This window comes from Lepidochelys olivacea (assembly GCF_965140295.1).
Source record: "Lepidochelys olivacea isolate rLepOli2 genome assembly, chromosome: 2".
In the NCBI taxonomy this organism is placed as follows: Eukaryota; Metazoa; Chordata; order Testudines; family Cheloniidae; genus Lepidochelys; species Lepidochelys olivacea.
This window is the reverse complement of record NC_140412.1, coordinates 148,687,625-148,702,864: the sequence shown is the minus strand read 5'-3', so window position 1 is coordinate 148,702,864 and position 15,240 is coordinate 148,687,625. Positions and strand designations below refer to the sequence as shown.

At 43.3% G+C, this 15,240-nt stretch overlaps 1 protein-coding gene across 2 annotated transcripts in view; it reads left to right on the top strand.

Annotated features, from left to right (window-relative positions):
• CLPTM1L (CLPTM1 like) overlaps positions 1-15,240 on the top strand; it is a 113,118-nt gene that overhangs the window by 83,944 nt on the left and 13,934 nt on the right. For both annotated transcript variants that reach the window (XM_084621800.1, XM_084621799.1), the window contains one exon: positions 12,518-12,600. In XM_084621800.1, coding sequence (XP_084477926.1) covers positions 12,518-12,600 — 83 coding nt within the window. The remainder of the gene's footprint in view (positions 1-12,517; positions 12,601-15,240) is intronic.

Here is a 15,240-nt window from a genome sequence, read left to right as displayed (position 1 = left end):
CTTCAGATCAGCTATATGTGCCAAACAGTGGAAATTTCCTTAAAATTGTGGAGCTGATGGCTAAGTTTGATGCTGTACTCCAGGAGCATCTAAGAAGAGTCGCCACCCAAGAAATGTACACACACCACTACCTTTGAAAAACAATTCAAACTGAGATCATACCATTACTGGCAACAAAAGTCAAACAGAAGATTGTGGCAGATCTGAAGTCAGCAAGACTTGAGCTGATCACTGCAGACTATGTGGCTCTGGGAAGAAGGATAAAGGCGTTTGAGGCGCAAGTGGTCTTCTCGTCCATCCTCCCCGTGGAAGGAAAAGGCCTGGGTAGAGACCGTCGAATCGTGGCAGTCAATGAATGGCTACGCAGGTGGTGTCAGAGAGAAGGCTTTGGATTCTTTCACCATGGGATGGTGTTCCAAGAAGGAGGAGTGCTAGGCAGAGACGGGCTCCACCTAACGAAGAGAGGAAAGAGCATCTTTGCAAGCAGGCTGGCTAACCTAGTGAGGAGGGCTTTAAACTAGGTTCACCGGGGGAAGGAGACCAAAGCCCTGAAGCAAGTGGGGACGTGGGATACCGGCAGGAAGCACAAGCAGGAGCGCACGAGAGGGCAGGGCTCCTGCCTCATACTGAGAAAGAGGGACGATCGGCGAGTTATCTCAAGTGCCTATACAAAAATGCAAAATGCCTGGGAAGCAAGCAGGGAGAACTGAAAGTCCTGGCACAGTCAAGGAATTATGGTGTGATTGGAATAACAGAGACTTGGTGCGATAACTCACATGACTGGAGTACTGTCCTGGATGGACATAAACTGTTCAGTAAGGATAGGCAGAGCAGAAAAGGTGGGGGAGTTGCACTGTATGTAAGGGAGCAGTATGACTGCTCAGAGCTCAAGTATGAAACTGCATAAATACCTGAGTGTCTCTGGATTAAGTTTAGAGGTGTGAGCAACAAGGGTGATGTCGTGGTATGTACTGCTGTAGACCACCGGACCGGGGGATGAGGTGGACGAGGCTTTCTTCCGGCAACTCACAGAAGTTACTAGATCGCAGGCCCTGGTTCTCTTGGGAGACTTCAGTCACCCTGATAACTGCTGGGAGAGCAATACAGCTGTGCACAGACAATCCAGGAAGTTATTGGAAAGTGTAGGGGACAATTTCCTGGTGTAAGTGCTGGAGGAACCAGCTAGGAGCAGAGGTCTTCTTCACCTGCTGCTCACAAACCTGGAAGATTTAGTAGGGGAAGACACAGGGAAGAAAGGAGAGTAGCAGAATATGGACCCTGGACTTCAGAAAAGCAGACTTTGACTCCTGCAGGGAACTGATGGGCAGGATCCCCTGGGAGAATGACATGAGGGGGAAAGGAGTCGAGGAGAGCTGGCTGTATTTTAAAGAATCCTTATTGAGGTTGCAGGGACAAACCATTCTGACGTGTAGAAAGAATAGTAAATATGTCGGGCGACCAGCTTGGCTTAACAATGAAATCCTTGCTGATCTTCAACACAAAAAAGAAGCTTACAAGAAGTGGAAGATTGGACAAATGACGAGGGAAGAGTAAAAAAAAATACTGCTCGGGCATGCAGGATTGAAATCAGGAAGGCCAAATCACACCTGGAGTTGCAGCTAGCAAGAGATGTTAAGAGTAACAAGAAGGGTTTCTTCAGATATGTTAGCAACAAGAAGAAAGTCAAGGAAAGTGTGGTCCCCTTACTGAATGAGGGAGGCAACCTAGTGACAGAGGAAGTGGAAAAAGCTAATGTACTCAATGCTTTTTTTGCCTCTGTCTTCACGAACAAGGGCAGCTCCCAGACTGCTGCACTGGACAGCACAGCATGGTGAGGAGGTGACCAACCCTCTGTGGAGAAAAGTGGTTCGGGACTATTTAGAAAAGCTGGACAAGCACAAGTCCATGGGGCCGGATGTGCTGCATCCGAGAGTGCTAAAGGGGTTGGGGGATGTGATTGCAGAGCCATTGGCCATTATCTTTGAAAGCTCATGGCAATCGGGGGAGGTCCCGGACGACTGGAAAAAGGCTAATGTAGTGCCCATCTTTAAAAAAGGGAAGGAGGAAGATCCTGGGAACTACAGGCCAGTCAGCCTCACCTCAGTCCCTGGAAAAATCATGTAGCAGGTGCCCAGGGAATCAATTCTGAAGCACTTAGAGGAGAGGAAAGTGATCAGGAACAGTCAGCATGGATTCACCATGGGCAAGTTATGCCTGACTAATCTAATTGCCTTCTATGACGAGATAACTGGCTCTGTGGATGAGGGGAAAGCAGTGGACGTGTTGTTCCTTGACTTTAGCAAAGCTTTTGACACGGTCTCCCACAGTATTCTTGCCAGCAAGTTAAAGAAGTATGGGCTGGATGAATGGACTGTAAGGTGGATAGAAAGTTGGCTAGATCGTCGGGCTCAACAGGTAGTAATCAATGGCTCGTTATCTAGTTGGCAGCCGGTATCAACTGGAGTGCCCCAAGGGTCGGTCCTCGGGCCGATTTTGTTCAATATCTTCATAAATGATCTGGAGGATGGTGTGGATTGCACCCTCAGTTAGTTTGCAGATGACACTAAACTGGGAGGAGTGGTAGATATGCTGGAGGGTAGGGATAGGATACAGAGGGCCCTAGACAAATTAGAGGATTGGGCCAAAAGAAATCTGATGAGGTTCAACAAGGACAAGTGCAGAGTCCTGCACTTAAGACGGAAGAATCCCATGCACTGTGATAGACTAGGGACCAAGCGGCTGGGCAGCAGTTCTGCAGAAAAGGACCTAGGGGTTACAGTGGACGAGAAGCTGGATATGAGTCAACAGTGTGCCCTTGTTGCCAAGAAGGACAATGGCATTTTGGGATGTATAAGTAGGGGCATTGCCAGCAGATCGAGGGACGTGATCGTTCCCCTCTATTCGACATTGGTGAGGCCTCATCTGGACTACTGTGTGCAGTTTTGGGCCCCACACTACAAGAAGGATGTGGAAAAATTGGAAAGAGTCTAGTGGAGGGCAACAGAAATGGTTAGGGGCCTGGAACGCATGACTTATGAGGAGAGGCTGAGGGAACTGGGATTGTTTAGTCTACGGAAGAGAAGACTGAGGGGGGATTTGATAGCTGCTTTCAACTACCTGAAAGGGGGTTCCAGAGAGGATGGATCTAGACTGTTCTCCGTGGTAGCAGATGACAGAACAAGGAGTAATGGTGTCAAGTTGCAGTGGGGGAGGTTTAGATTGGATATTAGGAAAAACTTTTTCACTAGGAGGGTGGTGAAACATTGGAATGCGTTACCTAGGGAGGTGGTGGAATCTCCTTCCTTAGATATTTTTAAGGTCAGGCTTGAGAAAGTCCTGGCTGGGATGATTTAGTTGGGGATTGGTCCTGCTTTGAGCAGGGGGTTGGACTAGATGACCTCCTGAGGTCCCTTCCAACCCTGATATTCTGTGATTCTATGATTCAAAGATTCTAAGATATTACTCTGTTCTGGACTGCACTGCTGACATCAGCCATACGGAACAAATGACTTTAATGGTGCGTTTTTGTAACAACAACAGAACCTAATGAAAATATCCCTGCAATGGTAATTGTCAGAGAGCATTTTCTATAATTTATTGACCTTGATGATACTACAGGAGCTGGTATGACAAGTGTACTTCTTAAAAAGCTGGAAGATACGGGAATTTTCGATAACTGACATGAGCGGTCAGGGCTACAATAGTGGTGCCAACATGAGAGGAAAGAACAGAGGAGTGCAGACATGGATCCGAGAGTTAAACCCTTGAACTTTTTTGTATCCCATGCAGTTCTCATTCATTGAACTTGGTGGTCAGTGATGCAGCATCAGCTTCTAGTGAGGCTAATGAAATTTTTAATGTAATTCAAAGCATCTGTGTATTTTTCTCTGCATCAACTCATCGATGGCAAATTTTAAAGGAATATCTGAGAACATCCTCTCTGACACTGAAACCACTGAGTGCCACACGATGGGAAAGTTGAGTGGAGGCGATAAAGCCCATCAAACACCAAATTGGGAAGCTAGATGATGCCATAGTTGCCATTATGGAGGATAATGCTATGACAGGAACTGTTTTTGGGAGAACAGAGGCAGAGGGAAGTGGAATCACCAGAAACATACATAACTTCAAATGTCTGTGTGGCTTAGTGTTGTGGCATGACATACTGTTTGAAATAAATGTTGTAAGCAAGAGACTCCAAGGTGTTGACCTTGATATATCTGGAGCAATGGAACAACTGGACGAAGCAAAGTCATACCTAAAGACTTACCGGTCAGATGAGGGATTTCAAAATGTTCTGAAGAGTGCACAGAAGTTGGCCGAGGAACTTCACACTGAAGCTATTTTCTCACCCATTCAAGAATACAAGACTCACTGAAGAAGAAGACATTTTGATTATGAGGCACGAGATAATCCCATAAGAGTCCCCAAACAACAATTCAAAGTTGAATTCTTTAACCAGGTGCTAGATTGTGCACTACAATCAGTTGAAGAATGTTTCATGCAGCTCAAGGAACACAGCAGTATATTTGGGATGATGTATAATATTCCAAAACTCCTCACTGTACCTGAAGAAGACCTACCCCAGCAATGCAGGGCACTAGAGACAGTGTTGACACATGATGACATGCGCGATATTGATGCGAGCGATTTCGGTGATGAACTGAAAGCCCTTTCAAGATACATTTCAGCAGGATCAACTCCAAAGGCTATTCTGGAATATATGTGCACAAATAAGATGACCACCCTCTTTCCAAATGCTTTTGTTGCTCTGTGCATACTTCTAACACTTCCTGTAACAGTTGCCAGTGGAGAACGCAGCTTCTCCAAGCTGAAGTTAATAAAAACACATCTACGCTCCACAATGACACAGGAGAGGCTGGTCGGCCTTGCAACCATCTCAATAGAGCATGAGCTGGCCCAGATTGTGGACCTTCATCAGGAAGCAGTTCAAATCTTTGCAACCAAGAAGGCACGGAAAGCACCACTTTGATTATTCAAACAGATAAAAATGCCAGTGTTTACTATGCAGACAAGAAAAGTTACATTTGCTGTTCAGGCGTTTGAAACTTAAGTGTTAGTTAAAATTTTTGAAAAAGGCATTTAAAGTTGTTAGTTCTCCTTTATTGGGGTAGGTAGCAGAGCAGTACGATGAGAGGAGTAGAACAGGAAGAAGGCAGAATTGAGACCTTTCAAAGTTTTGGTCCAAGCGAGGGGGCATGGGAGCATCATTTGAGCTCCCCGCCTCCGGTGCCAAAATGTTGTGGGCTGGCCCTGCCTTCAGTCCACATCTTCTGGTAAAGTGGCTTTATCCACAGGATATATAATGGACTCATCCAGGTGCTGTGGTAGACCCCTGCAACAGTTTTCGCACCTCTCAAAATGGGGACAGAAAATAGCAAGGGGGCTAAATATTTTTATACCCATCCTGTTCCATCATCTCTGGTAGTGACAGTGGCTAATGAAAAAGCAAGATAAAACAGGGCGACAGCAAAGGAGGGAGAGCCAAAAAGATTAGGTTCATTTGGCAGAAAATCAAATCAGCACGCATGCAATTTTGGCTTGCTAGTTATCAAGCCCTAATGTTGAGGTAAGATTTTTGTGTTTTTGAGAAATTCACTGTTTTTCACAAATAACAGTCTGACTGCTTTCCAGAAAGAGTTTGCTTCTCTGATCACAGCAGGGCAGTTAGTGGTAAAACCAGGCTCCAGACAGCTCTGGATACAGCTGATATCACTTCCCACTCTACGGGAAGAGTTACAAAGGGATCTCAGAAAAGTGAGTGACGGGGAAATAAAATGGCAGATGAAATTGGGTGTTGATTAAATGCAAAGTTATGCACATTGGAAAACATAATCCCAACTGTACATACAAAATGATGGGGCCTAAATTAGCTGATACCACTCAAGAAAGAGATCTTGGCGTCATTGTGTATAGTTTTATGAAAATGTGCTCTGTGTGCAGTGGCAGTCAAAAAAAACGAACAATGTTAGGAACCATTAGGAAGGGGATAGATAGATTATCATAATGTCACTATATAAATCCAAGGTATACTGTTAGCCAAAATGGTCAGGGACGCCACCCCGTGCACTGGGTGTCCCTAAACCTCTGACAGCCAGAAACTGAGAGTGGACAACCTGGGATGTATGACTCAATTGCTTTGTTAATTTCCTCTGAAGCATCTGGCACCAGCCACTGTTGGAAGACAGGATAGTGGGCTAGATGGACTATTGGTCTGACCCGGTATGGCCATTCTTACGTTCTTATTGCCGCAGCCACAGTTATGCATAGGTCATCGTGGCTGCAAGGGTCTGGATTTCCCATAGAAGTTGAATCCACTATGGAGGATCTTCTGTTCAAAGGGGCTGAACTCCTTTGTGCCACAGTGGATGAGGCCTCCGCCCCTTGCAGAACTGAAGGATGAAATTGCTGGGATTATACACTCTGGCCCCTAAAAGAAAGCATTACTGAAAGCAGCCATGCACCATAGAAATCTGAGCTCACTATCCCATGTCTTCCACCAAAGATCTAGCAAGTCTCAGAGGAAAAAACAACACTTTCACAGGAGAAGGTAGCACTCTGTTGACCCAACCATCTCTGTCACCTACACGTATGCACCGGTCACAAAAGCACCAGTTTTGACAGCCTGGTCAGAGGTGGATACATTCCCCTAATTCTAAAGTCTACCCTTCTTTTGGGGAACTCTTTCCTTGTTTTGGCATGCTTGGTTCTACACCACCTCAAACCCATGGGTATTGGATACCATCTCATCAGTCTACTCTGTCCAGTTCCTTTCAGCACCTTTCAACCCCCTTTCCCATCCCTCTTCAGGGACCAGTCTCACAAGGATCTTCCACAACAAGAGGTCCTCTCACTACTTTTTTCTCAGGGCAGTAGAGTTCCACATCAGTATTGGGGAGAGGAGTTCTAGGGTCCCTATTTTTCCTTTTTGGGATGAGAGAGATGGTAATCTATATTGGATCTTAGAGAGCTGAACATGTTTATCCACAAGCTGAAGTTCAGGATGGTAACCCTGAACTTCCCAATGAGGACCCTAACCTCTATCATATCCCCCCTTAGTCTCCTCTTTTCCAAGCCTGAAAAGTCCTAGTCTCTTTAATCTCTCCTCATATGGGACCCATTCGAAACCCCTATCATTTTAGTTGCCCTTCTGTGAAACTTTTCTAATGCCGGTATATCTTTTTTGAGATGAGGAGACCACATCTGTACGCAGTATTCAAGATGTGGGTGTACCATGGATTTATATAAGGGGAATAAGATATTCTCCGTCTTATTCTCTGTCCCTTTTTTAATGATTCCTAACATCTGGTTTGCTTTTTTGACTGCTGCTGCACACTGTGTGGACGTCTTCAGAGAACTATCCACGACGACTCCATGATCTCTTTCCTGATTAGTTGTGGCTATATTGGCCCCCATCCTATTGTATGTATAGTTGGGGTAATCCTGGACAAATTCTAGAGATTTTTGATTTACTCCCTAACATCTGTGCAGGAGATGAATTGGTGCACTTGTTAGAGTTCTTTCTCTAAGAGAAGGCATTTCTTTTGGTGTCAATTACACTTTTGGTTTAAAAAAAAAACCCTACAAAAAGTCACTTAAGTGAGTTTAACTGGTGGTACTTAATGTCCTCTTCATGTTTATTATTCATAGGTACTCTGATGAGGGTATTAGGTGAACTAACCCTTTTTCAAGGCTCATCTTCAGCATTGGAGGCTCCTGTGACAGATACTGCAACCACACGCAGGGTCTTTGGGAACCATATTGTATTAACAAAAAGAAAAGGAGTACTAGTGGCACCTTGGAGACTAACCAATTTATTTCAGCATAAGCTTTCGTGAGCTACAGCTCACTTCATCGGATGCATTCAGTGGAAAATACAGTGAGGAGATTTATATACACACAGAACATGAAAAAATGGGTGTTATACACACTGTAAGGCGAGTGATCACTTAAGATGAGCTATTACCAGCAGGAGAGCCAGGGGGAGAAACCTTTTGTGGTGATAACCAAGGTGGGCCATTTCCAGCAGTTAACAGGAACGTCCAAGGAGCGGTGGGGGAAATAAACATGGGGAAATAGTTTTACTTTGTGTAATGACACATCCACTCCCAGTCTCTATGCTTATGCTCAAATAAATTGGTTAGTCTCTAAGGTGCCACTAGTACTTCTTATCTTTTTGCGAATACAGATTAACACGGCTGTTACTCTGAAACCTGTCATATTGTATTAAGTTTATGAATGTTTTATTTATCATTGTATGCAACCCCAGGTGGGGAGGGTTACCACAGCTCCTCCAAGAACTAAAAACAATAGGGACTGATTACTACAGTCCCTGAGAATTGTAATCAGCTCCAGAGAAGTACAAAACTCCAGGGTGACTTACATATACTGGTTCAGACTGGGTTTTCCAAATACTAGGAAAAGGGCTTTTTGGTATATTGAGGCTGAGTTCAGGGATGCTGTCTTCCTTTTGATTCAGTAAACAGGATTTTAGGTTGTAGGGGGACCCCAATCCTTGCTGAAAGTTTGGAAGATTGTCTTACTAAGGCCCCAAGAGATTGATGAGTGAGTCCTGGTATAGTGAGTGAGCATATCAGGACTTTTAAAAATGAGTTCTCTGTGTACTTTTTATGTCCTTAAAATGCACTCTGCTGAGAGAGAGTTGTGTGATCACTGGTAAAAACAGTGTCATGGCCATTGGAGAGAGAGCTGGCCATTAGGTAAACTGGCTTGCTGGGGATATCACAGTATATGATGGGGCTTCTGAGACTTAAAAACCCAAATCAGGAGGAGGAGGAGAGATGCAGGTCTCAGCTCAAGTGGGACAACAGAATGGAAAATACAGGTGCAGTTGTTGCTAATGCCCTTGTTCCTGAGCCTCCCATGTTTCTGTATCAGTGTAGATTGTAGGATGTTGACTCAGCAGACCTTGATGTAAATCATAAAGAAAGACCATAGGTTCAGTTCAGTGGCAAAGGCTCAGCCAGGCTTATTGTCAACAGAGCCCCGGCTCACTGGTTACAGGTACATTAACAGGTATATGCCAGTGACAAGGTATCAACTCAATTAACATAATGTTTTCTCTAGGCCAATACAAATATACCCCTCTTATTACTCTTTTTTTTTTTTTTTTACATTGATCAAAACAAGTTATGTATTGCATTCCAGATGTTGTTAGTTACCTTCCTTATGCCTTGTACCTGATAGTTCGAACAAAACATCCTCATCCATTATCCTGTCATTCCCTCCTTTTCCTATGTCGGGTCTATATGTTCCTGTACCATCTTCTCAGGAATGTGCTTACTTGATTGGCTGATACCTAGTTCTGTTATTCTACCAAGGTCTGCTTTGGTTCACAGTCTCCTTTGATTCATACTTTTACCCAGGCCTAGGGCTCCAGCAAGGCCTACAGTAGTTCCTCTGATATTGTACCAGCTCCTTTCCAGGATTCTTTTCTGATTACTGAGTATAACACATTGTCCGCCTTCTCATCATTTAGACTACATTTCAATAGTCTTGTTAGATGGGGCATCATCATAATGGATGTATGGATTCATGAGATAGATTAACTGTCTCTAGAACCAGTTTTACCAACTTGTCTGCTGTAATGCTAGAGAGTCTCAGACAATCGCAGTCATTCAGTATGTTACCTTTCTCAACTGTGTGTAGAAGGGAGTGTCTACAGAGTGTAACAGATGTTCATTGTAGTCTTGGTCAATCCTAATTCGGACTGGAAATAAGACAAACATTTTTAACAGTGAGGGAAATTAACCACTGGAACAATTTACCAATGGTGGTAGTGGATTATCCGTTACTGGCAGTTTTTAAATTGAGATTGGATGGTTCTCTAAAACATATGGTCTAGTTCAAACGGGTATTCATTCAGGGAAGTCCTATGGCTTGTGTTATCCTGGAGGTCAGACTACAGAATCACAATCGTCCCTTCTGGTGTTGTGTATGAATCTAATGTGTGAATCAGTTTGAGTCTCATACCCTTCCTGAACAAGCCTTTGAGACGTGCTTGCTGTCAGAATTTTAGATAAGCGAAGACCTTGGTTTTGAAGTTTTTTATCATCCACCTTATTTACAAAGAAAACACATTCACTAGTACATGCAGGAAAACTTGCTAAATCTGCTCAATCATTCATATAGTAATACAGACAGATGCTTGCACTCCTGTGCACGTTTTGTTTCTTAATATGTACAGGAAATAGACTATATTTTTTCCTCTGAACTTTTTTCCCAGTATGTAACCAGGGTTGTTTTATCCTTGGAACCAATGTTCATTTGGCAAGCCTTGCCTGGGACTCTGTGTATACTTTGCATCTGGGAGCAAGCCATGCAGCCCATGTCTACAGACTTATCCTGGTGGGGCTCATGCTAGTGCTCTAAAAATAGCTGTGTTAGATGTTGCTGTGTTAAGATCAGAGTGGTCTCTCAACCCGCCCCACTGCCCAGGCTTGCAATCCCAAGCTGCAACCGAGCCCCAAGAACAAAGCAGCATCTATACCTGGGATCTCAAAGTCCCAGGCCATCTGAGTCCCGAGAACCTCCCCATTGCGGTCCGCGGAGGAGAAACCCATGTAGACCTACTGCCGGCAAAGACTGCTGCAGGTGCCACCCCCCGCAGCTCCCGTTGGCTGTGGGAGAGGGACAGAGATATACCATCACTAGTCACCGGCCAGAGTCAGCCATGGAGGCAGTGTCACTTTTTTCCACAATGAATATAAACAAGTCAAAATACTGAACACAACTATCTGATGCGCACCTTGCTGCAATCCTGAAGGTTTCAACTGCTCAGTCACTGAGGCCAAACATCAACAGACTGACAGAACTGAAGTGTTGCCAGGTGTCTGGCAAACACTAAAACTCTCTGGTAGGCGAAGAATTGTATAAAGTTGTATGACAGTTTTTTTATTTCTAAGAAATTTGAAATAAAAAATAGAGTATACATGTTTTCTTGTCTGAACACCATCTTCAGTGACATTATTGGCCGGCCGGGAGGATTAGAGAACTAGCACTGGCCCTAAGGTAAATTAAGTTTGAGACCCCTGATCGATACAGCTATTTTCAGCGTACTAGCACAAGCGTTGTCAGCACAAGTCTCTTAACCCAGGCTCAGAGACTCACTCCCAGATTCAGAGTGGAGGCCACCACCACCACCTTAATCTGAAGGTAGTCTTCTCCCAAAACAGATGGGAAGGTGGTTTTGCTTTCTTAAGCTGGTGCTTTATATTTGATTACTGGGACTGTATGAATGTATTCTGAAGCATCTTGTTCATGTGTGGTCTGACATCTCAACTTAATGATAATGCAAAAGACAATATTCTTTCATTTGTCTTGCTTGTCATGCAAACTGCATTGTCTTCTTATGTAAGCTGGCTGTTTGCCTCCTTTTTTAGTGACGTGATTTGTGAAGTTACCAGCAACTCTTTTGGATCTGAAATGGTTTTAGAGAACTTCTGTTCCTTTCTAATTTGAAAAAATTGAGACTTCATTCAAGCATTTTAGTCTAAGATTAGGAATCCAAGTGAAATTATATTTCTTTACAGAAAGTAAACATATTTATCTGTATTTCTGCTTCTTTGAAGATGTTAGATTCCTTTTCACCAGCTACTTTTTTCTTCAAATTTGGTAGTTAAAAATATGTAATTACCCATTTTAACCTGACAGCGGGGAAATAAATAAGTGCCTAATCAAATTATAGTCTTAAAACTAAAAACTTGACTGAAGTATTCATATATGGCAAAAAATATATTGTTGTGAAACTTTGCTTCCTGCTAATTAAGGGACTTCAGTGCTAGAGAGTACTAAAGCACTGGCAATTGATCTGTACATGAAATACACCCACTGGTATATAGCAAAGGGTCAAAAACCTTTAGAGTTAGGAGAATTCCTATCTGTCTGGCAATAGGAGCACAATCTAAACGTAAGAATCTGGTGAAACTATTACTTCTTGAAAAGCAGAGTTGCAAGTAAGTAACTTTCTGAAGATATACATCTCAGTGGATTACCCCTTACTCTCATCCTCACAGAGCTTGAGGATAGTAAAATTTTCTGATTTTTAACTATTCTGTTAATTGGAATGTGTTTGGAGGCTTTTCACTTGCTGGCGTGACAGGGACTGACCATGGTACATTGAGATGGCACCTTAGGCACTGTGTAAATGGCTGGCCTGGGACTCGCTTCTCTGTCTTCCTCACCCTGTGTCTCCCTCCTCCCACTGCCTTCCACCCATCCCCAGGAGCCTAATGGTCTGAAACTAAGAACTAAAGGAGTTCACACCTTGTCTTGCATTGGGAACACACTCAAGCGAGGGAATCAACTGAGATGTAGATCTTTAGAATTCAGGAAATACAGGTATGTAACTTACTTTGCATGCAAATAAAGAACCTGCAGATATTGTGGATTCAACTAACTCCCGTGAAAAATCTCTCTCAAAACAAACGGATATACTGACTCTAACTGAAAAAAGCTGTCTTCTTTTTATCATCAGGCTATGAAATATTTGTCCTATTTACTGTATCCACTGTGTATTGGAGGTGCAGCTTATTCTCTTCTGAATGTGAAATATAAAAGGTAGGGTGCTACAAATTGTTATTTAATTAAAGGTTAATCACCCCTTTAACAATTGTAATTACCCTTTTTTGGTGAAAAGAAAAGGAGGACTTGTGGCACCTTGGAGACTAACAAATTTATTTGAGCATAAGCTTTCGTGAGCTACAGCTCACTTCATCGGATGTATTCAGTGGAAAATACAGTGGGGAGATTTATATACATGAAAACAATGGGTGTTACCATAGACACTAATGAGAGTGATCAGGTAAGGTGAGCTATTACCAGCAGGAGAGCAGGGGGGAAAAACCTTTTGTAGTAATAATCAAGGTGGGCCATTTCCAGCAGTTGACCTTTTTTGGTGTTAATTGATGTGAGATAATGGGGTTGCAGAAGTTTTTTGCCCTAAGGGGTATTTGATCAGTCAGGTAGGTAGGTAGTGGTTGGAAATTGCTGGCTAACAACCTGTTTGAAGTCTTGGTTTTATTCTTAGGGATATTCACATTACAGCCATCTTCTCTGTTATGGGGTCTGTGATATTGGGTGGAAGTGTACTACCTCATTCTCAGTACACAAGAAGTTAACTTTTACTTCATTCCTTACTAATAGGAACAGCCATAAGAAGGAGTGCTGGAGAGACAAGGAGAGTGTGTCAGTGGGAAGTCAGGGGTCCACACTTATATGCTGAGTTCCGGATGAAACCCAGTTGAGAGAAACTTTTTGCTATGTTTGCTTTTGTTAACTCATTCTGATTTTTTCCTGCTGCTTATTACTGCAGTTTTATTTCTGCTGAATTTGCCCACTAGCTTACAAGCACCCGTAGTCACCTCAATGGACAGGTCAAGGATTGAATGGACATTGAGACTGAACTACCTTCATCTCCAGGGGCTGGCCATTCCCCACGTTATGTTGGATTAAATGTTAAAGATTGAGATTTTTGTCTTGGTGATCTAGCGAAGCTTGTCATAACGCTCTGAGCAGTTCCTTTTCTGTAGATGCAGAACTTCTATCTCTACTGCTTTTGCTATGGTATTTTTCACAAACATTAAATCCATGTTTTTAAAAAGGAAAATATTGAGGTGGGTATATAAGAATGCAAAAATGGAGAATGCAAGTCAGTGCACCCATATTGCTTTCCAATTAAATCATCCAGGAGCCATTTAAAAATATTTCAAATGATCTTCCTCATGCACAGACTTGTTCTGAGTGCTCCAGCCTATGCTGCCAGCCTCAACCCACTACAGTTTATAGAAATATTAGTAACTGGTTAACTGGAAAAACTTGTGAATTAGCCACTTATATTTGACTGGATGTTAAAAATAAGTCTTATGAAAAAGCAACTTCATTTCCTAATCTGAAGATTAAACCCTGTCTACATGAGAAATTTGCACTGCAGTAACAACATAGATGTAATCTTAATGAAGCAAACCCTGACATAGAGACATGTTGCACTAACGTCAAGTGAGTCTTACTCTAATACAATAGAGTAATTTTATCAGATTAGGTTGCACCAGTGTAGACCCCATGTAGTAACTATGCAGATTAGAGACAACTGCACTGATGTATCTACAATGTAGAATGCGCCTAAGAGGAAAGATAGTTTTGTGATTTTTAAGGAACCAGACTGGGACTCAGAAGACCTGAGCTCCGTTAGTTTTCTGTCGTAATCTTCTTATGCCAACCTTGAGCAAGTCACTTAATCTCTGCCTCAATTCCCCACCTGTAAAATTGGGAATAATATGTCCTTTGTCTGTCTCTTCTGTTTAGATTGTAAGCTTCTTAGTGTGTGGGACTTTTGTTAATATGTGTTGGTACAACACCTAGCACAGGGGAGCTCCTGTCTCACCTGGGAAAATAAAGAAAAAATATGCAGGCTTCTAAGAACAATTTTTGGATTTCCTTAATTATCGGAAGATTGTGGGTAGAAAGGTGGGTAGAAAGTTGGCTAGATTGTCGGGCTCAAAGGGTAGTGATCAATGGCTCCATGTCTAGTTGGCAGCCGGTGTCAAGTGGAGTGCCCCAAGGGTCGGTCCTCGGGCCGGTTTTGTTCAATATCTTCATAAATGATCTGGAGGATGGTGTGGATTGCACTCTCAGCAAATTTGCGGCTGATACTAAACTGGGAGGAGTGGTAGATACGCTGGAGGGCAGGGATAGGATACAGAGGGACCTAGACAAATTGGAGGATTGGGCCAAAAGAAATCTGATGAGGTTCACTAAGGATAAGTGCAGGGTCCTGCACTTAGGACGGAAGAATCCCATGCACAGCTACAGCCTAGGGACCGAATGGCTAGGCAGCAGTTCTGCGGAAAAGGACCTAGGGGTGACAGTGGACGAGAAGCTGGATATGAGTCAGCAGTGTGCCCTTGTTGCCAAGAAGGCCAATGGCATTTTGGGATGTATAAGTAGGGGCATAGCGAGCAGATCGAGGGACGTGATCGTCCCCCTCTATTCGACATTGGTGAGGCCTCATCTGGAGTATTGTGTCCAGTTTTGGGACCCACACTACAAGAAGGATGTGGAAAATTGGAGAGAGTCCAGCGAAGGGCAACAAAAATGATTAGGGGTCTGGAACACATGACTTATGAGGAGAGGCTGAGGGAACTGGGATTGTTTAGTCTGCAGAAGAGAAGAATGAGGGGGGATTTGATAGCTGCTTTCAAC